General features: G+C 47.9%; 1 protein-coding gene across 1 annotated transcript; it reads right to left on the reverse strand.

Moving 5' to 3' along the window:
* Positions 1-3,626: 3,626 nt before the first annotated feature.
* On the reverse strand, positions 3,627-22,786 carry LOC121291125 (lymphotoxin-beta-like). Its single transcript, XM_041212192.1, has 4 exons — positions 22,407-22,786; positions 11,611-11,647; positions 9,286-9,354; positions 3,627-5,923 (listed from the first exon to the last, which is right to left on the reverse strand). Exons 1-4 carry the CDS (start codon positions 22,557-22,559, stop codon positions 5,487-5,489), a joined length of 696 nt encoding a protein of 231 aa, XP_041068126.1. The 5' UTR covers positions 22,560-22,786; the 3' UTR covers positions 3,627-5,486.
* Between the last annotated feature and the right edge of the window lie 4,881 nt (positions 22,787-27,667).

The raw sequence follows: 27,667 nt of genomic DNA on the forward strand, positions 1-27,667 counted from the left end.
AAGTGCTCAGGAAAGTGGGCCAAATTCACAATAGGGTCTGTGTGTGTGTCAGTGCATGTGTCTTTGTCATAGTGTTAATGTGGTGTGTGTTATTATGTGTGTATGGGGTGGGGCATTTGTATGTTGAGTGCATGTTAGTGTGTGCGTCTGTGTCATGGTGTTAATGTGGTCTGTGTTATTGTGTGTGTGTATGGAGGTGGGCAGTGCCTGTGTGTGGTGTGTGCATTTTAAAGTGTGTGTGTCTGTGTCAGTGTTTCTAGGTGCGCCTGTGTGTGATTTTGTCTATGTTAATGTCTGTCTATGTTTGCGTCAGTCTGTTATTGTTTGTATGTGCCTGTTTTTTGTGTGTATGTGTTAGTGTTTTGGTGTGTGTATGTGTGCTTCAGTGGGTTAGAATGTCTGTGCATCTTAGTGCATATGTGTGTGTGTTTCTGTGTATTAAAATCTGTGTTTCTCTGTTAGAATGTCTCTGTGTTAGAATGTCTGTTTTTTAGTGTGTTAGAATGTAAATGTGTTAGTGTCTGTGTTTCCATGTATGTGTGTCTGTGTTTCTACGTGTGTGTGTGTGTGTGTGTTTGAGTCTGCGTGTGAGTGCAGACAATTGATACTATGCCGTTTATTCATTAACATTGACATGTTTGTAAGCCCATTTTAACCTGAAGAAATGGCATTGAAGCAAGCTCTGGCACCACCAATCTTGTGCCTAACTTATACCAGCCTCATTTCAGGCATTGCATTTTCAAATGCTGCACTTAATTACACATCCTAAAACCTCCTTAACGATATATTAGAAACAAGAGATACCTTCTGGAGGGTTTTCTGGAAAGATAATAGGAATTTACAAACACATGGACAATCTATAGAGAAACAAGTGCCCTGTACTGGACTCAGAGTGTGCCTATTTTCAGAAATTACAGGGACATATCAGGATAGAGAGAAAAATTGATCCATAGAGAGCTCGAGAAAGAGAGAGGGAGGGAGGGAGCAATTACTGTACGTATCGATAGATTCAGGGATCAGTCAGCATACTTTCCCCAGGTTGATGGGCACAGATGGAACAAAGAGACTGATAGATTGATAACATAATCCAGTGGATCAATCGTTGATGAAGCAGCACTGGAGCCCATCAATGTAATACGCTGCATCTGCACACGCTGAAGGACCCATCATCAATACTGAGTCTGTAAAAACTGGTCACTCGATAACACACACTGGGGGAACATTCATCATGGGCAGAAATTCAATGGAGCTGGGTACGTGACTGAGAGAGTAATGGGCATTCATTGCGATACTGCCTGGTCCATGTTACTGCCCAAGCTGAGTTCCTACTGTTTACATTTAAGTTAAGCCCCCTTGAGAAAAGGATGGGATGAGGTGCGATACTGGATACGGTTAAACATCTCGCCTGATGAAGCGGATGGCAAATAATGTTGGGCAGGAGTACCCATTCAAATGGTGAGCCATCTGATTCTTCACTGCTGGCAGAGTTCTGGTAGGTTTAAGAAGCGCGAATCCAGCCAGTGCATTTTGCACACAGCTTTTTATTGGAATGATTTACTTCTGCTCTCCAGAACTCTGTAAGTTCATGCCCGTGAACAGGCACAACCCTCCTCCGCTCTTCCTCACTTTGTGCAGCATACAGGTAACGGGTGTTTGGATGAAACTTGTGACCCCACAGATGCGATGCTGTACAGTGACAACATGCACCTAATGCCATGTATCACATCACCCACCGTTATCCCTTCCAGGACACTGGGGACTCAGGAGGCCAGAGTTTCAACAAGCCCGACAGCATTCAGATCGCAGAATAACATGGTCACTTTAATTGAGAGGGGAAATCCACGACTGTACTCGGAGTGGATTCTTGAGTAGAATCCCAGCTAATATATCATGTTTCACATCTCAGAAGGTGCTGAACAGTTAAAAAAGTGCCAATTAATGCTGAACAGTGCCAAATAATGGCTATAAACTGCCAAAAAATGTTTAAACAGTGCCAAATAAGGATTAAACAGCGCCAATTGCAATTTTTAAACAATGCCAAACAATGTTTAAACAGTGATAAAAACAAAAAAACTGCGGATGCTGGAAATCCAAAACAAAAACAGAATTACCTGGAAAAACTCAGCAGGTCTGGCAGCAGACCTGTCAACTCTTTTCTTCTCCGCCGATGCTGCCAGACCTGCTGAGTTTTTCCAGGTAATTCTGTTTTTGTTTTTAATGTTTAAACAGTACTGGGCAACTATGCCAAGTTACACTAAATAGTGTCAAAAGTTTAGAAAAACTTTAAGAATGCTAAGTAGCATTAAGTAAATAGCATTAAATCTTTTTTAAATCTCATGCCAAGGTGGTTAAAGCCACTAGAATATTGAGGCAATGTTGAGACATCCCATTGTAACACATACAAGCACAGACTGTGCTGTGAAAATGGAGTACAATTAGTGGAATAATATTTGTGCAAAGCAGGGCTTCTAAAAGAAGCCCACTCCCAGACAGACAAGTATGACAAAGCATTTTCAACACAGAAATAGGCCATTCAGCCCAACTGGTCCTTGCCAGTGTTTATGCTTCACATATACCTCCTCCCACCCTATTTCATCTCACCCTATCATCATATCCCTCTATTCCTTTCTCATTCATTTCTAGCTTCCTCTCAAATACATCTGTGCTATTCGTCTCAACCACTCACTGTGGTAACGTGTTCCCCATGCTAACTACTCCCTGGGTGAAGGAGTCGCTCCTGAATTCCCGATTGGATTTATATTCCTAGCTCCTACTCTTAATTTCTCTCCACAGGTGGAATCATCAGAGCCTGCACACTGTCGAGTGAATAGCATTAAATCAATAATATTTTATTCAGCTGATCAAATGTCAGGTAAGCGTTTTGTGATTATTAGTGTGTTTAGTAATCTGTGCTTTTCTCAAGTGTTATCGTTCCTCAGGAATCTGTTGCCCCCACTTCCTTTATCCCACTAGACCTGGAATTTTCTCCACAAAAGGCCTAGAAATGCCTCATTTTGCCAATGTCCAGTTACACCTAAATGTCCATTTTTGAATAAGACCGGGCATAGAAAATGGACGTAGATCAGTGGAAATCAATTGGGACCATGAAGGATGTACAGTATAACCAGTCAGGGTTATAAATGACACACTGTATAACCAACCAGAGTTAATAATGTAAATGTATAACCAATCAGGGTTATAAAAGACGTACAGCATAACCAGGGTTATAAAGGATTACAATATAACTAGGGTTATAAAGGATGTACAGTATAACCAGGGTTATAAAGGATGTACAGTATAACCAGAGTTATAAAGGATGGACAATGTAACCAATAGGAACCCAAGAAAAGTGCCAAACTCAAACCGGAGGTAAATTCTGCCTGCTAATCCCATTGGGAAACATAGGATAAGGCGGAATGCAGGTTTTACACTCTGCCCAAGTTTATCTCCATTAAATTGAGCAGAGAATGTTAAAGGATGAAGTGTGAGATTGCATTCATCTTGTTCTTGTGGGTTTCCTGCTCAGAGGGTGAGGTTAAAAAATTCCCCAGACATTTCATCTTTAAGAATGAAAATTCAACTTCAAACACATTTCATTGAACACAATCCAGAGAGCATGAAGCAGATGACAGTGGTGATATTTTTAATGGAGAACATATACATACAAAATAAATTTCAACCAGACACCAGAAAAACAGGTTTGTTTCTTGTGGTGCCTGAAGACTTGTCGAGAACTTCCCGGACAATTAGGCAGCACTTTCACCTCCATGTCAGAAGTTGTGGATTCATAGTCCCACTCCAGTGACTCAAGCACAATAGCCCAGGCCGACACACCCAGTGCAGTACTGAGGGAATGCTGCACAGTCTGAGATGGCATCCTTTAAATGAGATAGTAAAGCTAATGCAGACTGGGTCACTGCTTAGCGGAGCACCTTTGTGTAGTCCGCAAGCATGAGCTTCCAGTTGCCTGACATTTTAATTCTCCACCTTGCTCTCACTCTGACCTTTCTGTCCTTGACCTGCCTCAGCCTTCCAATACAGCTCAAAGCACAACAGCTCATCTTTCAACTGGACACTTTGCAGTCTTATGGACTCAGCATTGAGTTCAACATTTTTATACTGTCACCTCTGCCCCCATTTTGCTTTGTTTTTCTTTGCTGGTTTTGTTTTTCTCTTTTGTATTGCTTTCGGACAATAGCTCCTCAGGCTCCTGACATTCACCACTCATCTAGGCTCCTCCTTTTTGTTTCCTTACTTGCCCCATTACCACTTTCTTTGACCTCGCACCACTGCCCTCCAGCCTACCATAGGCCTTCCCTCTTGTTCTTCTTCCCACCCTCTCCCCATTTCACTAGCTTAAACTCTATTACATTCCTAACTTTTCTCAGTTCTGATGAAGGGTCACTGACCTAAACCATTATATCTCTATCTCCCTCTCTCTCTATCTCTATCTCTCCTGCCCCTGCTCCTACTGAGTGTGCTTGTTTGTATTTTGAAGAAGAGAAGGGGAATTCCCTGCAGTATCTTGGCAAATATTTATCTCTTAGACACTATTATTAAAATAATCGATGATGTGGTCAGTATTACATTATTTGTGACACCTTGCTGTGTGCAAATTGTTTCTGACATTACCAATGGTGACTACACTTCATTGGCTGCAAAGCTCCTTGGGATGCCCTAAGCTCGTGAAAGGCGCTATACAAATGTAAGTTCGTTCTTTGTGTAATGATTACAATGGCTGGAGAGATTGACAGACCATCATAAAAGATTATGGAAGTTCAGGATCAATATATTCCTCACTCTACCTTCACTTAGGCCATGTTTTTGACTTGTGCGTTGATCGTTCATGTCTCTTGGCACAGGTAAGCAGGAAGTGGCAGGCTATGGGTGACCAACACATAGACCCCCAGTGCCTGCTGCTTATCAACCTGACAGGTGCTGCCTCAAAAATTAACCCACGCCTCAGTCCCTTTCCCCTTTTGCCCCTGTTCTGACTGACCTACATTGGCTCCCAGCCCGACAGCACCTCCACTTTAACATTCTCATCCTTGTTTTCAGATGGCCCTGCGCCTCCCTTTCTCGGCAACATCCTCCAGCTCCGCAACCCTCCGAGACATCTGTGCCCCTCTAATTCCGGCCTCAGGAGCATCCCTGATTTTAATCGCTCCACTACTGGCAGCCATGCCTATTAAGCCTTTGCTCCTATGTTTTCTCCTTTATGACGCTTCTCAAACCTACCTCAAACGGCAAGCTTTTGGCGATCTCTCCTAATAATGCCTCAAGTGACTGGAAATCTAATTTGAGTCTGATTATTATTCCCGGGAAGCAGCTGGGATTAATGGTGTCATAGGTGCTTTATAAATGCAAGTTGTTGTAACAAAATAGATGCTCTATATAAATGTTATAAAAAAAGCAAACCTTATATTGTTCTTACTAATCTCCACAACCTAACCCCAACTCCCCTAACCCACCCTTGGGTGCCAAGTTCAGATCTTGATGACACCAAAGAACGTCTTCCCATCCAGATAATCCACCAGATGTGGGTTGCTGACGTTGACAAACAGCTGGTGGTCCCTCTCAAGTTCCACCACAGCTCCCTGACCCAGGGTGGTGTACCAGGTGCCTCGGTTGTGGTTCTCGCCGCACACAGTCTCGGTGCCGCTCAGCAGTAGCAGGGGCTCGGGGTAAGAGTCGTGCTTGCGGTACACCCGATTGTAGAGGGTGACAGGCAGGTTCCTGCATTCACTGCCCCTGAAGCCAACCTGGCAGTAAACGTAGTACAAGCCACGCTCAGGGATGACCAGCGAGTGGCCCAGGTACTTGACGGAGTCCTTAGTGAAGGCCAGCCCTCTGACCGACTCCCATTCCAGGGTCTGGTGAGAGTCAGTGTCGGGACTGTCCATCAGGGAATGGTGATAGATTCCTACATGGAGAAGGAAAAAGACCAAGATCAGATCAATGAGATAATGCCACACCCAAGAATTACCAGCCACACCTTCAATGAACCAATCCCCATTTCATCTGGACCACAATCCTCACTCACTTCCTGTCAGCCCCAATCCTCACTCACTTCCTGTCAATCCCAATCCTCACTCACTTCCTGTCAGCCCCAAACCTCACTCACTTCCTATCAGCCCCAATCCTCGCTCAATTCCTGTCAGCCCCAATCCTCACTCACTTCCTGTCAGCCCCAATCCTCGCTTAATTCCTGTCAGCCCCAATCCTCACTCACTTCCTGTCAGCCCCAATCCTCACTCACTTCCTGTCAGCCCCAATCCTCACTCACTTCCTGTCAGCCCCAAACCTCGCTCACTTCCTGTCAGCCCCAATCCTCACTCGCTTCCTGTCAGCCCCAATCCTCGCTCGCTTCCTGTCAGCCCCAAACCTCGCTCACTTCCTGTCAGCCCCAATCCTCGCTCGCTTCCTGTCAGCCCCAATCCTCACTCACTTCCTGTCAGCCCCAATCCTCGCTCGCTTCCTGTCAGCCCCAAACCTCGCTCACTTCCTGTCAGCCCCAATCCTCGCTCGCTTCCTGTCAGCCCCAATCCTCGCTCACTTCCTGTCAGCCCCAATCCTCCCTCACTTCCTGTCAGCCCCAATCCTCCCTCACTTCCTGTCAGCCCCAAACCTCGCTCACTTCCTGTCAGCCCCAAACCTCGCTCACTTCCTGTCAGCCCCAATCCTCGCTCGCTTCCTGTCAGCCCCAATCCTCACTCACTTCCTGTCAGCCCCAATCCTCGCTCGCTTCCTGTCAGCCCCAAACCTCGCTCACTTCCTGTCAGCCCCAATCCTCGCTCACTTCCTGTCAGCCCCAATCCTCCCTCACTTCCTGTCAGCCCCAATCCTCCCTCACTTCCTGTCAGCCCCAATCCTCGCTCACTTCCTGTCAGCCCCAATCCTCGCTCGCTTCCTGTCAGCCCCAAACCTCGCTCACTTCCTGTCAGCCCCAATCCTCGCTCGCTTCCTGTCAGCCCCAATCCTCCCTCACTTCCTGTCAGCCCCAATCCTCGCTCACTTCCTGTCAGCCCCAATCCTCGCTCGCTTCCTGTCAGCCCCAAACCTCGCTCACTTCCTGTCAGCCCCAATCCTCGCTCACTTCCTGTCAGCCCCAATCCTCCCTCACTTCCTGTCAGCCCCAATCCTCGCTCACTTCCTGTCAGCCCCAATCCTCGCTCGCTTCCTGTCAGCCCCAATCCTCACTCACTTCCTGTCAGCCCCAATCCTCGCTCGCTTCCTGTCAGCCCCAAACCTCGCTCACTTCCTGTCAGCCCCAATCCTCGCTCGCTTCCTGTCAGCCCCAATCCTCGCTCACTTCCTGTCAGCCCCAATCCTCCCTCACTTCCTGTCAGCCCCAATCCTCCCTCACTTCCTGTCAGCCCCAAACCTCGCTCACTTCCTGTCAGCCCCAAACCTCGCTCACTTCCTGTCAGCCCCAATCCTCGCTCGCTTCCTGTCAGCCCCAATCCTCACTCACTTCCTGTCAGCCCCAATCCTCGCTCGCTTCCTGTCAGCCCCAAACCTCGCTCACTTCCTGTCAGCCCCAATCCTCGCTCACTTCCTGTCAGCCCCAATCCTCCCTCACTTCCTGTCAGCCCCAATCCTCCCTCACTTCCTGTCAGCCCCAATCCTCGCTCACTTCCTGTCAGCCCCAATCCTCGCTCGCTTCCTGTCAGCCCCAAACCTCGCTCACTTCCTGTCAGCCCCAATCCTCGCTCACTTCCTGTCAGCCCCAATCCTCCCTCACTTCCTGTCAGCCCCAATCCTCGCTCACTTCCTGTCAGCCCCAATCCTCGCTCACTTCCTGTCAGCCCCAAACCTCACTCACTTCCTGTCAATCCCAATCCTCACTCACTTCCTGTCAGCCCCAAACCTCACTCACTTCCTATCAGCCCCAATCCTCGCTCACTTCCTGTCAGCCCCAATCCTCGCTCACTTCCTGTCAGCCCCAATCCTCCCTCACTTCCTGTCAGCCCCAATCCTCGCTCACTTCCTGTCAGCCCCAAACCTCGCTCACTTCCTGTCAGCCCCAATCCTCCCTCACTTCCTGTCAGCCCCAATCCTCGCTCACTTCCTGTCAGCCCCAATCCTCGCTCACTTCCTGTCAGCCCCAATCCTCCCTCACTTCCTGTCAGCCCCAATCCTCGCTCGCTTCCTGTCAGCCCCAATCCTCGCTCACTTCCTGTCAGCCCCAATCCTCGCTCACTTCCTGTCAGCCCCAATCCTCGCTCACTTCCTGTCAGCCCCAATCCTTGCTCACTTCCCATGGGCTCCAATCCTCACTGTCGGGGTACGGTAGCGTTGTGGTAATATTAATGAATTCATAATATATAGGCACGAGCTAATGTTCTGGAGACATCAGTTCAACCTCACCTCACCTTTCTCATGGTAGCTGTTACGTTCAGAGAATTAAACGCATTTGGAATAAAAGGTAGTCTCCGTAATGGTGACCATGATATTACTCAATTCTTGTAAAAACTCTTCTGCTTTACTGATGTCCTTCAGAAATGGAAATTCGCTGTCTTTGACTGGTCTGGCCTGCCTTTGACCCTAAAGCCACACAAGGTGGCTTTTAACTGTCCTCTGAAATGGCCCAGCAAACCATTCAGTTGCATTCGAAAATATGGTTCACCACCTTCTCAAAAGCAGTTTAGGGACAAGGAATAAATTCCCACCAGTGCACCCACAAATTGTTAATGAATAACATATCTATTTTTTTAAATCCTCACTGCCGTCCTTTGGGCTTCATCCCCATTCACTTCCTGTGGGCTCCACATCTGATGATGTTTTACTTGGAATGGGCCAACGCTGTCAGGGCAAAATGGTTTGATGTGGTGCAAAATCCTGCCAACGTGTGCAGGGGTTTCTGGGGGGGGGTGACCTGAGGGAGAGTGAGGGGGCACCATTCTGATTCCGATTCCCTGTGTAGTGTCCAGGAATCTCTGTCTGGTGAGATTTGGCTTGGAGCTGGCACAGTCTGTGAAAGCCGCCAACAAATGCAGGAGAAGCCTCAGCGTGAGGGTTTGTGGGGGCAGTGAGGTTGGTATGTGGGATCCTCCCAGCATGTACCACTCACTAGCCCACCGGCCAGCGCCAACTCAGTGCCTTTCTAAGAAGCGTGAACACCTCCCCACCCGCCACCCTCAACGTTTCTCAACGTTCCTCTTTAGTTATTTCTTTTGCCTCATGTAAGTGTAGCTTTGCGCCAGCTTTCCTAACTGAGTTCCAGCGAGTCAGAAAGTGAAACCCATCTGTTTTGTCAAGTCTTGAAAAATGCGCTCTGATTACCGATCAGATGTGCCGCTGGCTTCTTGCTGTCTCTCACCTTCCGTTGTTCATCACTTTCACCACTCCCCTCTGCAACAAAATAAGCACACACACTGTTACTGCTTAATGTGGGATTTACACAGGTGCCACTATAGATAACTATTCAGTGAATCAACACATCAGCTTTGAGTGCCAGTATTGCATAATTGGCAATCATTTGAAAGAGGTTAAGTGCCGGATTAAGAGAGCACAGAGAGAAGCCTTTATAAACACATTAACCAATTTCAACAGGCTAAACACTGTGTTGAAACAGTGCCCCGAGCAGAAACAGTTTTAAACAGCTTCACACCTATCACAAACCATTAGATACACATCATGTATGTCACCCGCAAAGGTTTGTTATTTTCCTGTTTAATTGTTCAAGAAAACAATAACCTGCTCCGATTACACATCTGCCTATTGTGTTTTAACACAGTCATTAACCCATTCAACAATGGCTCATATTCTCCTCAGAGCAGACTCCCGGGTACTTCAAAAAAGGCACAAGGCTTGCACATATTCCTTTTCTTGCAGATCGAGCAAGCTACCTGGGAGCCTATAGTTCCCCATTGCTTTCAGCCAATCGGAGTTGTCTCACCAACCAACCTATTCTCTGGTAGTATAAATTGTTGTGATAGTTTGAAATTTGGCATTATTGCATTTGTCCTGATGAGTGCAAGTTAGAAAGCTTCAGCAACATGTCTCTCTTTTCAGCAATATCCCAGTTCTGTACCATCTAGTGATTATTCCAAAAAGAATAGAATAGAATTTGCACAGGGAAAATATTTATAAGGCTGTGGGGAATGAGCTAGGGATGGAGATTAATTGGATAGAGTCAGCACAGGCACAGGGGATTGTTCTACCATTCAGTTAGAACATGCCTGATCTGCACCTTCACTCTCTTTAACTGATTCCTTAATGCTCGTGCACAACAAAATAATCTATTGACCTCAGTCTTGGAAGCTTCATTTGTTCTCCAGGAATCACAGCCTGAAGATGAAGAGATTGTCAGATTTCACTGCTCTTTGAGTGAAAAGCGCTTCCTCACATCACCCTGGAGCTGTCAAACTCTCATTTTCACATTATGCCTCTTTGCTCTAGACTCCCCACCCCAATTCACTCATCATCTTAAACACCCCAGCTCAATGTGGGAAAATGTGAAGTTGTTCACTTCGACAGGAAGAACAAAAAAGCAGAGTGATACTTAAATGGAGAAGGGCTGCATAATTCTGAGGTGCAGGGGGATCTAGGTGTTCTAGTACATGAGTCACAAAAAGTTAGCATGCAGGTACAGCAAATAATTAAGGCGGCTAATGGAATGTTATCCTTTATTACCAGAGGGATTAAACATAAAAGTAAGGATATTATGATTCAGTTATACAGGGCATTGGTGAGATTGCATCTTGAATACTGTGTGCAAGTTTGGTCTCTTTACTTAAGGAAGGATGTAAGTGAGTTGGAGGCAGTTCAAAGGAAGTTCACTAGATTGATAAACTGGAATGAGTGGGTTGTCTTATGGGGAAAGGTTGGACAGACTGGACTTGTTTCCACTGGAGTTTAGAAGAGTGAGGGGTGATCTGATTAAAGTGTACAAGATCCTGAACGACCTTGACAAGGTGGACATGGAAAAGATGTTTCCTCTTGTGGGTGAGTCCAGAACTAGGGGGCAGTGTTTTAAAATTAGGGGTGGCCCTTTTAGGACAGAGATGGGGAGAAATTTTTTCTCTCAGAGGGTTGTGTGACTTTGGAACTCTCTGCCTCAGAACGTGGTGGAAGCGGGGTCACTGAATATTTTTAAGGCTGAGGTAGATAGATTCTTGTTAGGCAAGGGAATCAAAGGTTACCAGGGGTAGATGGGAATGTGGAAATCGAAACATAAACAGATCAGCCATGATCTTATTGAATGGTGGAGCAGGCTCGAGGGGCCGAATGGCCTACTCCTGTTCCTATTTCTTATGTTCTTATCAAACCACCCCCTTCGCCTTCTATAATTCAACTTCATGTAACTGGTTCTCCTAATTTAATGTGGCTATCAATTGGCAAAGTTTTACCTTTGGTGACTCGGATTGGTGGGGGGTGGATTGGGGTGGGGTGGGGGGGCCGGTGGTGGTCACACAAGATACCAACTGAAAAGTCAGGCGCCAGCCCTTTACTATTTTAGGGAGCAGATAGTGAGCAATTTGCGCCCATTTAGTGATGAGTATTTCTACCTCGAACAGCACCACCCAGCGTAAGAAAGCACCTGATCCAGTCAGTCAGTGAAGCCTCTCTGGGAGGGTATCTGACACACAAAATTGATGCACCTACCTAAATATCCTTTCAACATGGACGCATTGTGAGGATTCTGTGGGGTGAAACAGAGAGAATTAATGTTTTATTTCCCCCACTTCAATATATTAAATCAACTTTTTGCAATGTGATGCTGGTTTTCACCCAACAAAAAGGCACTGAAGCCAACTCTAGGACTCAATACTGCCACTCCTGACTAATGCCCGCTACCTACTCCTGACACTTGCAACTGAAAGGAAAGGCATTAATAAACAGCTATCCCTTGTTTAGCACCCCTAATGCATTCCTAGAAAAATGAAGCGCTAACTAAAATGAAGCACTCATTAGCTAAATGAGAATCACTTCCCCATCAGAAAGCACGTAATGATAGTCGGTCATATCCTAACCTGTAATTTCTGCATTAAAAACCTATTGACTCGCTCAAAAATCCTCTTATTAACTTGCCAACCTGTACGGACTTAATACTCTTTCTACTTACCTCCTGTTGCCACTTCCTGTTTGCTGCCTCTCCTGGTGCCTCCTGCTTGCCACTTCCCTCCCCTGGCCTCTACTGCTCACCGCTTCCCACCCACCGCGTCTGCTGTGCCTCTCTTCCCTCACCCGGCCCAACCGCTCGCCGCTTCTCACCCTGCACGGAGCTGCCTCAGGGAGATAAAGCGTTCTGTTTTAAATTAAAGCTTTGAAAAATGTGACCCTTGCCACATGAGTCAGGGACATGTTATTCATTCAATTTTAAAACTTTGGTTTTCTTTTTATTTGCTTTCGGAAACCTCCTCCCGCCTGTGGATGAGGTTTCCAAAAAAACGCAAAGGCCGCTTGGCCTTTTTGCCTGCCCTGCCTACCATAGAGCTGGACGGGCAGCGTAAAATTGAAGTTAATTGATTGCTGTAACAGGCCTTCTCATTGTCGGCAGGCGCGTTTGCCAGCTCATGCGCATGCCCGCCAACTGAACTAACACGTGACTGGCGCATTGTCATCGACACGCTCAGCCAACATCAACACCCTTCAGCCCATGCTTGAGCGGGTCAGGTGAGCACCCACCTGCCAAGTTAAAAACTCTACCCAAAGTTACAAAACCCACTCGAACAAAAATGTACTTTAAACAGGGGACGCATTTCATCACCTCAGGAGCCAATTGGAAATGTAGTTATGATTGTGACATGGGATACCCGGCAGTCAGATTGCGCAGAGCAAGGTCTGAGCAGGAGCAATGTGATAAGGAGCCAATAAACTATCTTAGTGATAAATATTATCCCCGGGGAAACTCCCCCTTGCAGTTATTTGAAGTAGCGCCTGGGATAGAAGTCAAGGCCTCAGTTTGACATCTCAGCTGAAAGGCATCGCAGGGCTGCCATCTGAGTGTTAAACCCAGGGTGGGTACTCCAGTCTCTGGAGTGTGACTTGAACCTATAACCTTCTGCCTCAGACACATGAGCACCTCCCACCGAGCCATGGTTGACATTTTTGCGTGTGATTTTTTACATGGCAACAGTGACTTCACTTGAAGAGTACTCCAGTGGGTGTAAAGGTGCTTTATTGAGACACCTGATTATTTGGGCAGTTGAAGATGGGGCATGTGAAAGAGGTTAAAAGGGTCTATACCTTTTCTCAAAATTGAGAACCAGTTTTTGTGAAGCGCTGCATCATCTTTTCCTCACTCAAACTGCCAACAGGCTTTCCCTGTATCCATCGTGTTGTCTGCTTGTGTTCCTGAGGTATTGAGGAATAAGTTTAACTTTCTTTACTATCCTAGGAGCAGGAGGAGGCCATTCAGCCCCTCATTCCAATGGGGGTCATAGCTAACCTGTAACCTAGCTCCATATACCCACCATTGCCCCATATCCCTTAATGATGTTGGTTCACAAAAATCTACCAATGTCAGATTTAGAAATTAACTATTGATCCTGCATCAAACTGCTGTTTGTGGAAGAACATCCCAAACTTTTGGCACATTTTGTGTGTGGGGCTGTTTCCTAATCTTGCTCCTGAAACGTCTCATGTGGCTGATAAATTGCTCCTGTGAAGTGGTTTAAGGACATTTTTGTCCTTTATTCTTTCATGGGATGTGGGTGTTACTGGCAAGGCCAGCACATGTTGCCCATCACTAATTGCCCTTGAATTGAGCAGCTTGCTAGGTCATTGCAGAAGGCAACTAAGAATCAACCACATTGCTGTGGGTCTAGAGTCACATATAGGCCTTTCCTAAAGGGGCATTAGTGATGGGTTTTTACAATTGATGTTAGTTAGCTTTATGGTCAACATTACTGCTTCTAGATTCATTTGTTAAATTTTAATCCCGCCCTCTACCATTGGTATTCTCAGTTATGAGCCCTGTGCTATTACCACTAGACCATCATCTCCCCCTGAGGTTACATTGCGTCTATAAACAGGCCATTTTTCCCAGCTCTGCCATGCTGGTGCATAGGCGTCACACAAGCCTCCTCCCATCATGCCTCATCTCACTCGATAGACCTTCTGTTCCCTTCTCCCTCATGCATTTATCCAGCTTCCTCTTCTATTATTCACCTCACCTACTCCCAGTGGTAGTGAGTTCCACATTCTCACTGCCTTCTGGGGAAAGATGACTCTCCCGAATTCCCGATTGGATTTATTACTTACATTTAATCCCTTCAGTTTTGGCTCCACACCAGGTGCAAAAGATTTCTCTACATCTAGCCGGTTAAGCCTCTGTAATTGTAAAGAGCTGCTATTGTGTCAGGGATTGTATTGCTGTGCCTTTGATCACTGGGCCATAATGAACCTGATGGGTGCAGGCTGGAGGACCGGGCTTGTCTGAACAAGCATTATTGGGAATTTCCACAAGGGTTTGGACTTCCATGCCTCTGCGTTCGCCAAGGACAAAGGAGCTTTGGAAAGAGTCGTTGCATCATCTACTTTCTTCATCATCCAAACAGTTTCCTTGCCAATGGCTGGGAGTTTTCCCTTTTCCCCATTTCCTGGTTGCTCTGGAGCATTGTTGCTCAGGCCTATCCCATAACCTGAGGAATCTGGCAGAAGTTGACACAAATGCTACCGGGGCCTTGAAGGGTTAAATCATCAGTTCATGTGAAGGGGGCCAGTCTTCCAAGATGACCTGATCGGGTCTTTAAAACGATGAAGAGAATCGATTTGTTAGATAGGAAGAAACAATTTTCTCTGATGGAGGTGTCCAGTGAAAGGAGCCATAAAGTGCAGCCAGTCCGTTCCAGAGAGAAATCAGGAAGAATGATCACTCCCAAAAGACTATGGATGCTGAACGACATTCACGCTTCCAAGATTGAAGCTCTTATGCATAAGGGTAGCAAAGGATACGGAGCAAAGGCAACAAACGAAGTCCAACTACAGATCAGATAGATCTCATTGTAGGTGCTCAAGCGACAGGACCATACCTGTTACCAAGTCACTATACAGTGTCTGACCCACTGTCCCACCCAGTCTCAGAAGAGGACAGGACAGTGTCTGACCCACTGTCCCACCCAGTCCCAGAGGGGGAAAGGACAGTGTCTGACCCACTGTCCCACCCAATCCCAGAGGGGGAAAGGACAGCATCTGACCCACTGACCCACCCAGAGGGATTTAGGACAACAGGATAAGGTAGCCTGCTTCCCTGCTGCCACTCCTAGCAGTAAGTCCCCTCTGAAGCCTGGAGCTGGCTACCAGAAATGTTGACATGTTTTTAATGTGAACTGAGCCCGCCACAAGATGTTGTTTTGACTGAGGATCCTTCAGAAGAGCCACAAACCCAACTTGTTGACACTGCCCTGTGTCTTCAAACAAACAAGCAAAGCTGTTGCATGCCCGCCGATCTAGGTCACAGAATACCCACAAGATGTGGCAGCCCAACAACAGGACGTTTGCAGGAAGTCTTCAGCTGTACTCGAGGTCAGGATGCAGGAGCTGATTGTGAACCAGTCGCAAAGCTGAGCTTGTTCACCAAGGTTTATAACTGGCACCCCGTGTTTAACCCTGCCAGTACAGTGCTCCAAGCCGAATTGTTCAGGAAGACCTGAGCAAGATTAATAGTCACTATCCCCTCCCTCTCCCTCCCCTACTTCCTGACTGTTTGCGGACACACCGACATGGAAAGCAGCAAGAGGGTTTTCCTAAGGGAAAGGAAATCCCACCTGGATGAGAGTGGTTGGCATCTGTGGTGAGTTGGCCTGTCTTTGATCACAGCTTCATTCTGCCTTCACTCAGACTTGGAACGATCGAAGACTTTCATTTATAAAGCGCCTTTCCCAGCATTAGGGCATCCGACGGCCAACAGTAGCATTTTTGAAGTGTAGTCAATGTTGCCAAGCATGGGACAGGGCAACCCCTTGATGCACAGCAAGCTCCCACAAACAGTGATGGGATATTAACCAGATCTTTCTCTTTTAGGGATGTTGGTTAAGGATTGGATGTTGGCTGGACACCAGGGGGAACTCCCCGCCCCTACTCTTCTTCAAAACATTCCGCGGATCCCACTGCTGAAGAGGCAGGCAGGTCCTCGACATGTCAGGCAATGCAGCACTGCCCCTGTGGAGCATCGGCCTGGGTTACAGGCTCCAGCCTCTGTCCCAGCTCTCTATCACAGTGGCATTGCCGAGCCCTTACACCATTGGCAGGGCTCCTGTTGTCAGAGTCAGTTAAAGAGCGAGAGGAAAACCTTGGCTTTGTTAGTGGTGGAGGAGGGACTTCCCCTCCAGCTCAGCAGATATCAGACACGGTGAAGGGTTAAGCCCAGCCTGGAGCTGTCCCTCCAGCACACAGTGTCGAGGGACAACAATACCACTTACCGCCACCTTTACAGATTGAGAGTCACGCCTGTGAAGACCCTTGGGATGTTTCTAGTAGGCGACAGGACCTATATTACTGCAAGTTAGTGCAGTTGTGGCTGTCTCAGGAAGAAGAGTGTGAACAGACTGAAGGAGATCCACCAGGAAGGTCATACACAGCCTGGTGTGATCACGCCTAAGTTCAGGCTGACGCACCTGCTGTGGCAGGAGCTTGGAGCATGATAAGACCATTCAGCCCATCACGTTTCCCCCTTCCCTACACAACAACAGCAACAAACAACAAGTTATAAACATATAGCACCTTTAATATAGTAAAATGTCCCAGAGAGTCACGAGGGAGATTACCAAACAACATTTGAAACAAATGGGCTGCAGTGTTTCAAGAATTTCACTCATCACCACCTTCTCAATGGAAATTAAAAAGAAAATGTTAAGCCATATAAGGCGATATTAGCCCAGGTGACTAAAGGCTTAGTCTAGCAGGTAGTTTTTAAGGACCATCTTAAAGGAGGAAAGAGAGGTAGAGAGGTAAAGGGAATTGCAGAGCTTAGGCCCCAGGCAACTGAAGGCATGGCTACCAATGGTGAAGCAATGGGAATTGGGGATGGGCAGAATTGGAGGAGTGAAGAGGTTTCAGAGGGTTGAGAGCTGGAAGAGTGTGAGAGGGAGGGAGGGACGAGGGATACAGAGGGATATGAAAACAAGGGTGAGAATTTTAAAATCGAGGCGTTGCCAGATCCCATGTTCCTGGTTTCTCCCTACCCACTAAATGTAAAGAAAGCAAAACTCCAGAGTAACCTCCCCAATGCACCATAATACATTACATATCTCATATCAGTTGAAGCACTTAGTGACATTTCTGTGGGCTCAACGCCTCAAATCACACAGCGTGCAGCTAACCATAAACATGCTTATCTTTCTTTGCGATTTGGCAGAGGAACCACTACCAATTTCTAAATGTAGTGAGATACATTGTGATTTTGTGTAGCATGTGTGATAGTCATTCAACAGACCATACGATTTCCCACACCAATTGAATTCAGCGGAAGTATAATTGGGCAGAGATGTCCACAGAGCTGCTGAGCCGCTATCATCTGCATCACGTCATCACACAGAGTTAACATCTACCACACTGTGCGTGACATACCTTGATGTTGGAGCTGAGGAACATTACAATTACACTTGAAAAGAATGATTATTCAGCTGTTGCTCGGTGCACAGTATTCATAATTCAGAATCAGTAAAAGTTGTGGGATCCAGACCCACTCAAAAACACAAGCACAGCATCCAGGCTGGCACTCCTGATGTGTACTGAGGGAGTGCTGCACTGTCAGAGGGTCAGTACTGAGGGAGTGCTGCACTGTCAGAGGGTCAGTGCTGAGGGAGTGCTGCACTGTCAGAGGGTCAGTGCTGAGGGAGTGCTGCACTGTCAGAGGCTCAGTGCTGAGGGAGTGCTGCACTGTCAGAGGGTCAGTACTGAGGGAGTGCTACACTGTCAGAGGGTCAGTACTGAGGGAGTGCTGCACTGTCAGAGGGTCAGTGCTGAGGGAGTGCTGCACTGTCAGAGGGTCAGTGCTGAGGGAGTGCTGCACTGTCAGAGGCTCAGTGCTGAGGGAGTGCTGCACTGTCAGAGGGTCAGTACTGAGGGAATGCTGCACTGTCAGAGGGTCAGTGCTGAGGGAATGCTGCACTGTCAGAGGGTCAGTGCTGAGGGAGTGCTGCACTGTCAGAGGGTCAGTGCTGAGGGAGTGCTGCACTGTCAGAGGGTCAGTCCTGAGGGAGTGCTGCACTGTCAGAGGGTCAGTGCTGAGGGAGTGCTGCACTGTCAGAGGGTCAGTACTGAGGGAGTGCTGCACTGTCAGAGGGTCAGTGCTGAGGGAGTGCTGCACTGTCAGAGGGTCAGTACTGAGGGAGTGCTGCACTGTCGGAGGGTCAGTATTGAGGGAGCACTGCACTGTTGGAGGGTCAGTACTGAGGGAGTGCTGTACTGTCGGAGGGTCATTACTAAGGGAGAACCGCACTGATAGATGAGCAGTACTGAGGGAGTGCTGTACTGTTGGAGGGTCAGTGCTGAGGGAGTGCTGCACTGTTGGAGGAACAGAACTGAGGGAGAGCTGCACTGATAGAGGAGCAGTACTGAGGGAGTGCTGCACTGTTGGAGGATCAATAAAGAAGGGTTGCTGCAGTATCATGGGATGGAACTGAAGGAGCACTACACTGTTAGGGTCAGTGCTGACGGTATGCTACACTGTTGAAGAAGCAGTAATGAGGGAGTGCTGCACTGTCGGAGGGTCAACACTGAAGGAGTGCTGCACTGTGAGAGGGTCAGTACTGAGGGAATGCTGCACTGTCAAAGGGAATGTACTGAGGGAGTGATGCACTGTCAAAGGGTTAGTACTGAAGGAGTGTTGCACTGTCAGAGGGTCAGTACTGAGGGAGTGCTGCACTGTCAGGGGGTCAGTGCTGAGGGAGTGCTGCACTGTGAGAGGGTCAGTACTGAGGGAGTGCTGCAATGTCAGAGAGTCAGTACTGAGGGAGTGCTGCACTGTTGGAGGGTCAGTACTGAAGGAGTGCTGCACTGTCAGAGGGTCAGTACTGAGGGAGTGCTGCATTGCCAGAGGGTCAGCACTGAAGGAGTGCTGCACTATGAGAGGGTCAATACTGAGGGATTGCTGCACTGCCAGAGGGTATCAGTACTGAGGAAGTGCTGCATTCTTGGAGGGTCAGTACTGGGAGAGTGCTGCACTGTTGGTGGGCCCAGTACTGGGGGAGTGCTGCACTGTTAGACGTACCACCTTTCAGTTCAGACATTAAACCAAGGCCCCTCTGCTCTCTCAGATGCTAGGACACTATCTGAAGACAAGCAGAGGAGATTTCCCCTGGCGCCCTTTCCAATATTTACCTCTCACACAACCCCAAGAAAAAACAGATGGTCAGTTCATGCTTGCATTGAGGTTTGCGGGATCCTGCTGTGCACAACTTGTGTTTATCTACATTCCGGCAGTGACTACATTTCAAAGAATTACTTCAAGCACTTTACTGTGTCCTGAGGTCACAAAAGGCATTGCAGAGTGTTTATTTACCCCAGAGTGCCACATTGTGAGCTTCAGATGATGGCTGAGCAGCCTGGCCATTCTGGTGAGTGTAGCAATGCTTGTGGGGTTGGAATGGTGAGAGCATTGCTCCGTTCTGTTCACCACTGCTTATCCAGAGTGGTCAGATCGGAGGCTGACTCAGAATTCAAAGAATTATGATCAGCTGAAGTTGCTTCATGTGATTTCTGTTTCGAGCTGCAACAGTAGCTCAGTTGATCTTGAGAGCCACAAGCAGTGAGGCTGTGGTTTACCAGGGACTGGGTTTCATTCGAAGCCATCGCTGTGGAGACGGGGCCTAGAGAAATAAAGGGGGTGGCTTTTGGAGATTATACAGCTTAGGCTGAAACTGAACGCTGAGATTCAAAAGGGATTGCAGGACCAGAGAGACCTTGTGGTTTATGAGAAGCCCTTTGAAGGTGAAATGAGAAGCTGAGAAAGGTGCTTAAAACGACAAAACAAAACACAAGATCCTTGGGTTTGATAAACAGAGGCATCGAGGACAAAAGCGACAAAGTGATAGAATCATAGAAAGTTTACTGCACAGAAAGAGGCCACTCGGCCCATCATGCCCGTTCTGGCTGAGGAACAAGCTACCCAGCCCAATCCCACTTTCCAGCCCTTCAGGTTACAGCACTTCAGTGCATACCCAGAAACTTTTTCAATGAGTTGAGGGTTTCTCCCTCTACATCCCTTTCAGGCAGTGAGTTCCAGTACCTCACAATCCTCTGGGTGAAAAGTTTCCACCCCCCACCCCCCCACCTAATCTTTCCACCAATCACTTTCAATCTGTGCCCCCTCGTCACCGACCTCTCTGTTAAAGTAAATAGGCCCTTCCCATCCACTCTAACCAGCCCCCTCAATTCTGTAAATCTCAATCAAATCTCCCCTCAGCCTCCTCTGTTCCAAGGAGGACTAGCCCAGCCTCTCCAACCTCTCCTCATAGATGCAATTTTCCAGTCTTGGCAATACCCTCCCCTACTGTCTCTAATACAATTACATCTTTTCTGTAATGAGGTGACCGGAACTGCACACAGCACTCAAGTTGCGGCCTATCCCGTGTTTGATATAATTCCAGCATAACCTCCCTCTGCTCTTATATGCTGGGGTGGACCTTGATAAAACACTTGGGACTCCGCTGGGGGATTGAGTTTGCCTCCGGTCACCCCCCTTTCGGAAGGATGTCGAGTCCTTAGAGACAGCGCAGAGGAGATTTACTGGGATGCAGGGAAGACGAGAGAAGCCGGGATCGTTCCACTTAGAGCAGAGACAGTTCACAGGAGGCCTGACAAGGAGTGTCGCAGATCCACAAGCAGCCAACAGTAGGCAGTGTTTTCGCTGGCCAGAGGCCCAGGAACCAGATGAGGCAGATTGAAGGGAGTTGACTAAAGAGCCAGAGGGGGATTGGGTGAGGGGTGGGGCAGAGGGTGGGAGGGCTCATCGACCGAGTGGCCGTTCTCTGTGTGAGAGCGGTGGAATCCGGTAGCCAGCTGTTCGACCGGGTGAATCTCTTGCCCTCTGACATCGGCAGGGAGGCAAAAACGGAATTCCCTGTTCCTGTTCCTGGGCTTTCTGGAACTTTTGCTGGGGGCGCAGAGACAGGAAATGTCCCTCCCCACCACCACCACCAACACCCCCCCCCAACGCCCACCCACCCCCCCCTCCCTCTTCCCCCCCCCGCCAGCAATGGATTCTCCTTCTCCGATTTTCTCTCTTTTTAAATGAAGGCGTGTTCCCTGCCCCCCACCCCATGGTTGATCAGCCTACACTCACTCTGGTTTCATAGGCCCAGGTGAATAACTGTGGCTTTGGGTGGGGAGGGTGGTGGGGGGGTGGGGGGGGGTGGAATCTGTCTCTCCCTCACTTGACCACCGGGACCTACTGACCAGCCATCATCAGCAGATTTCTTCCATGCTCCCCTACACCCCACCCCCCACCGCACCCCCCCCCATCCACCTCCAGTGCCAAGGGCACTGAGGTCAATGGAATGCTGTACGTGAGGGTCACTATGAGGTCAGCTGAACACCAGAGACCCCGCCACCCCCACCTCCACCCCAGCTCCCTCCCCGCAATTGCCTCAGTGCCGTTCGAAGGGCAGGGCCCACCCGATGCCAACAGCACACGAGTCAGGAGAAGGAGTTGGCCATTTGTCCATCAAGCCTGTTCTGCCATTCAACAAGAGCGCGCCTGATCTGATTGTGGCCTCGACTCCACTTTCCTGCCACATTCCCCTGTTCCCTGAGGGACTCTCCCCTCCCTGGCGTCAGCGGGATGGGGCTGAAGAGAGAGAGGGAGAGGGAGAGAGGGAGTGGGAGGCGGCCACCTTTAACAAGAAAAGTTCCAGTGGAATGTCGGGACCGCTGCTGAAACAACGGAAAGACTCACGCTTGTGCCTTTCCCGGCCTCGGGATTTGCAGCTGGTGAAGTCCTTACGAGGTCTGGGTGCTGTGGTAATGTAGGGAAACACAGCAGCCAATTTACACGCAGCAGGATCTCACAAACACCGGGTGCGACAGACCACCAGCTTCATCTGTCTGAGGGATGTTGGAAATAGTGGCCTCAGGGTCCCTTACGCCCACCCAAGAGGGCAGACCGGTCGGGGTGGGGGGGGTTTAACGTCTCAGCTGAAAGGCCTCTCTCTGGACAGTGCGGCACTCCCTCAGCACCGCACTGAGAAAAGCAGCCTGGGTTTTGTGCTCCCATTCCTGGAGTTAAACCCATGAACAAGCCGATTCAGAGAGAAGTGTTACTATGTGAGCAACAGCTGGCAGTCTAATGACTGATAAAGGAGAGAGTTAAATGACCATCCAAGTCCTATTGCTCTTTGTGGCCAGGATTTTCCATTTGCCCAAATATTTTATTTTCCGCAAGACACTGCCCCTCTAAAGGTTGGGCAGACTGTAACACAGACTCCTGCGCTTTCTCTCCCTCCCCCTTCACTGACCTGCTGTGGGATGCCTGGCTGGTTTCCACACCTGAAGTAGATGACTAGCAGAGCAGTGGTGGGGACTGACAGTGCCAGAGTAATCAGCACAGTGCAGAGTACAGAGACCAGGCTGGAACTGTCACCTTCCATCCCCTTGTCTGAACGAGACATTCTCCTCTAGCCTCAGCTTGTCTTCTGGTGCCCGTGGGGACTGCGGATGTTATAGCTCCTCTCCTGGCAGCTTGGATGCTGGTCAACTCGTCTCTCAAAACAGTGTGACACTGTGTGGTGATGTCTGTAGTTCTGCGCACAGTGTAGCTCCTCTCTCAGACGCTGTGACGCTACGTCAGAGAGTCTTACACACACTGTAGCTCCTGTCTCAGCTGTCGTTACTCTGAGCTGTCACACTCAGGAATGTGAAACGCTCTGTAACTCCTCTCTCTGCTGTCTCTGGCTGCATATGGTTTCACCTCACTCTTATTGATAGCTCCGCCCACTGGACTTTCCACTACCTCACACAGATCAGCAATTTTTTTGTTTCAGTTTCTCGAGAGCGGCATCAGCTCTTCTTCCTGTTGCCTTCTCCCCCTCCCTACCTTTGCCTCCCCAAAGCCCCCTCACCCACTTTCTTCCCCCTCTCTGCCATTCTGTGGGGTAAATCATTTTCCCCTCGGGCAGGGGAGTTTGGGCAAACCGGGCAGCTGGGTAACAGAGATCTCCCTCTGAATTTCTTTGTGTTAAGCCCAGAGGGCGGAGGGTGGAGGGGGGAGGAGGGAGGGGGGAGGGGGGTCTGTCCTGGGCCTGCGATCCTCCAGTGGTTAAATTTCCATTCTGCGCACAGCCTGGGTGATGCTTCACTCCTGAGCAGAAGTCGATCTCAGTGCCTCTCTCTCAATCCTTTTCCCATTCCCTCCTTCTCGTTTCCTCTCTGGATTTCTTTTTCATTCACTTCACTTTCATCTTTCTCCCTTTCCTTCTCTTCTCTTTATCGCTTTCTGTTCTTTCACCAGCTCTCTACCTCTCTTCACCGCCACCCAAACCCCCACCCCAAGGAAGCCCCTGCGATCATACAGTGGCCTCTGCTCAACACCAACAATGTGCATTTATAGCTGGAAACGCAATAAATCATTCCAAGGGGCTCAAAGGACACACAATCCCTTTCAGTGTGCTCTGGGCCAGTCTGGATGGGATAACAGGAGCAGCAGGAGGCTATTCAGCCCCTCACATCTGCCAGCAAATATCCCCATGTGATTAAAATCCTGAATTTGTAAACATGCTACGTAAAGATAAACATCATGGCTTGCACTGTGACAGCCATGTGTCTTACACTCATTAGTGCCTTTTATTCTAGCACAAACGATTAATGCATTTCTATCACACTCTTTCCCATTCAGCACTGCACTTTAACAGAGCTTTTGTACCCTTTTAATGCCCAGAGGGCCAATGACTCCATTAATAAGACAGCGGACACTAGAACACAAGAAATAGGAGCAGGAGTAGACCACTCGGCCCCTCGAGCCTGCTCCACCATTCAATACATCATGGCTGATCTGGGGCTACAACTCCACTTTCCCACTCCCACTCCCCATATCCCTTCATTCCCCGAGACACCAAACTTCTGTCTATCCCAGCCTTAAATGTTTTCACCGATGGAGCCTCAACCCTCAACCCTCTGGGGTAGAGAATTCCAAGGATCCATAACCCTTTGAGTGACATAATTTCTCCTTATCTCAGTCCTAAATGATCGGCCCTTTATCCTGAGACTGTGCCCCTGTGTTTTAGACTCCCTGACCAGTAGAAACAATCCCTCAGCGTCCACTCTATGTCATCGACAGAGTTTTATATGTTCCCTTACTGTCCATGATCAATGTGTGCTGTGTGTTTTCTTACACTGAAAGTGACTGTCCTGGTTTAAATAGATCTAACAGCAAGCTATTTGTGGGTTTTAAGAACTAAAGAAGGTTATTTATTATCCCACACTTGCCCAGAGGTGCAAAAACACCTCTCACTCACTTGACTTACGCCATTACTCACACAAAGACTAGACACAGATGAAGAAAAAAAAAATTGTCTCAGTAGAAGGCCTGTAGTTTCTTAGAAGAGTTGATGTATTTAGTTGAAGCGAAGGTCTTGTAAGCAGAGGCTTCCCAGTAAGCTGTAAGACTTCTTGTAGTTGAATTTCCAGGAGGTTGGTTCGCAGCTGAAGTTGAAGTTGGAAGAGGTTGGGAGAGTCCTTCTCCCACTTTCAAGGTATTGCTGTTTATTACCTTGGCTGACTGCAGCTGGTTTGATGGCTTTCTGATGGCCTCTGTGCAGGACAGCTTCTTGCTGTTTCAAAAGCAGGCCATAGACATGACTGTCTCATCACATGATCTGTTAGGTTTCCAAAGTCCTTTTCCAAATAAGGTAGGTGGCCAGGTAGAATATACATCCTGCGTGATAACTTGCACATTTGAGAGTTTGAAACAGCTATTTTCTTTGTATTTCAAACAACCATTCAATTTGAAATGACCCTTTTGGAGTAGTTTCCGGAAAGGACATTGAGTCAGTGTCAGTCTGTAAAATTTCTACTGTTCCCTTTTGAGACAGAGGAGTGTTTCTATCCACCATCCAGGTCAGGTGACCCCGGGCAGCAAGCTTCTTATAGCATTTTGTGTTTTTAAAAATATAAAACATTGACTGAGAGTTCATTATATACCGGAAAGTGGCACCTATCCAGCCCCTTCCCAATTTTGTATGATTCAGTGAGATCACCTTACTTTCTTCGAAATTCAGAGAATATAGGCCTCATTTAATTAGCTTCTCATCGTACCACAATCCCAGAGACCAATCTAGTAAACCTTCGTAGGGCTGCCTCCAATACAAGTATATTGTTCCTTAAATATGGACACCAAAACTGTGCACAGTATTGGCCAGGGAACCTGATGATAAACATGCCAAGCCTTGTACAATAATGTGACACATTGTGGTTAATCTTCATCTTGGCTTAAAATGGCTGGAATTGTAACGATCACCCATTATCGGTCCAATATGATGTTGACTCAATGAAATCAAGTATTGGGTGAGATGTAAAATTGGGCACATTTACCAATGATAAAATGGGCACTCCCTTTGCCAGGGTGAATACCCACGCCCACTGTGACATCCAGGTAACCAAATCCCCACCAACAGCTGAACCTTGTCCATAAGCTGGCAAGGAGAGAAAGAAAGAGGGAGAGAGAGAGAGAGAGAGAGGAAGTGTAGTGACGAACTTGGAACGAACATGCTGAAGTGTTAGATATGAAGAAGAGAAGAGCACACAATGGTTTGATGGCCAGGGACAGAGAGGCTCTTTGACCCACGTGATGCGACGCTGTGATTCACCCCTCTGTGACTACCATTGACGTCGCCCAGCTCGAATGAGCCTCCCACACCTGCAGATCATGTCATCTGCATTCCCTGTGCCAATGAGTAACACAGTAAAGCAGCCCCAAGAATCATGTGTAATCTCAGAGATAAAGACAAAAAACTGCGGATGCTGGAAATCCAAAACAAAAACAGAAACAGAAATACCTGGAAAAACTCAGCGAGTCTGGAAGCATCGGCGGAGAAGAACAAAGTTGATGTTTCGAGTCCTCATGACCCTTCAACAGAACTAAGTAAAAATAGGGAAGGGGTGAAATATAAGCTGGTTTAAGTGGGGGGCTGGGTGGGGGGGCGGTTTTTTGGGACAAGCAGCCAGTGATAGGAAGAGATAACCAAAAGCTGTCACAGACAAAAGAACAGCGAGGTGTTGAAGGTTTCTTTATCTAAAGGAATGTGCTAATTAAGAGTATAAGACAGGACAGACAAGGTACAGATAGCTGTAGTGTGGGTGGGGGAAGACTAAAAGGTAGAAATAAATAATGGGTGGAAATACATTTAAAATTAGTGGAAATAGGTGGTAAAAGAAAAAATCTATATAAATTATTGGAAAAAACAAAAAGGAGGGGGAAGAAATGGGGAGGGGTTGGGGATGGAGGAGGGAGTTCAAGATCTAAAGTTGTTGAACTCAATATTCAGTCCAGAAGGCTGTAAAGTGCCTAGTCGGAAGTTGAGGTGCTGTTCCTCCAGTTTGTGTTGAGCTTCACTGGAACAATGCAGCAAGCCAAGGACAGACATGTGGGCAAGAGAGCAGGGTGGAGTGTTAAAATGGCAAGTGACAGGGAGGTTTGGGTCATTCTTGCAGACAGACCGAAGGTGTTCTGCAAAGCAGGTGACCTTTTAGTCTTCCCTCACCCCCACTAGAGCTATCTGTACCTTATCTGTCCTTCTGATACTCTTAATTAGCACATTCCTTTAGATAATATCACCACCTTCAACACCTCTTTGTTCTTTTGTCTGACAGCTCTTGGTTATCTCTTCCTATCACTAGCTGTTTGTCCTAACAAATCCCACTCCCCCCCCCACTTAAACCAGCTTATATTTCACCCCTTTCCTAATTTAACTTAGTTCTGTCGAAGGGTCATGAGGACTCGAAACATCAACTCTTTTCTTCGCCGATGCTGCCAGACCTGCTGAGTTTTTCCAGTTATTTCTGTTTCTGTTTTTGTTTTGATCATGTGTAAACCTTTCAGTTCCTTGGAAGCTCTGCATGCCCCACCGTCCCTCCGGGCTGTCTGTGGTTTATTCTGCTGAAGGGACAGGCCTCAGGCTGTGTCGGGAAGATGAAAGCTGCTGCTGATCCTTAAAGGGGAACTAGATAGCTTGGCTTTGGTTGATGAAATAAAAGCTTTGTGTTTCTATAGCAACTTTCACAACCTCGGGAGACTCCAAAGCACCTCACAGAGAAAGATCTGCTTTTATTTTTTACAGTGCAGACAATGTCACAATGAAGGCAGATGCAGAAGCAATTTGTGCAGAGCAAGATTCCACAAGCTGCAGTGTGATAATGGCCAGATAGTCTGTTCTGGTGGTGTTAGTTGAGGGATGCATATTGACCAGCGTGCCACAAGCAAGGACACTCTCCCCGCCCTGACCTTTTTCAAAAATATTGTGATAGTGGGATCTTTTTTTTATTCATTTTTACGGGGTGTGGGTGTTGCTGGCTAGACCAGCATTTATTGCCCATCCCTAGTTGTCCTTGAGAAGGTGGTGGGGAGCTGCGTTCTTGAACCACTGCAGTCCATGTGGTAGGTACACCCACAGTGCTGTTAGGAAGGGAGTTCCAGGATTTTGACCCAGCGACAGTGAAGGAATGGTGATATATTTCCAAGTCAGGATGGTTTGTGGCTTGGAGGGGAATATCCAGGTGGTGGTGT

This window comes from Carcharodon carcharias, chromosome 19 (genome assembly GCF_017639515.1).
Source record: "Carcharodon carcharias isolate sCarCar2 chromosome 19, sCarCar2.pri, whole genome shotgun sequence".
NCBI classification, from domain to species: domain Eukaryota; kingdom Metazoa; phylum Chordata; class Chondrichthyes; order Lamniformes; family Lamnidae; genus Carcharodon; species Carcharodon carcharias.

Coding starts and splice junctions, on each gene's coding strand:
- LOC121291125 (XM_041212192.1), bottom strand. CDS start 22,559: ATGTCTCGTTCAGACAAGGGGATGGAAGGTGACAGTTCCAGCCTGGTC. Junction 9,355..11,610: donor CATGTTGAAAGGATATTTAG/GTAGGTGCATCA, acceptor ATTTTGTTGCAG/AGGGGAGTGGTGAAAGTGAT. Junction 5,924..9,285: donor GCCAGCGGCACATCTGATCG/GTAATCAGAGCG, acceptor TTCTCCATGTAG/GAATCTATCACCATTCCCTG.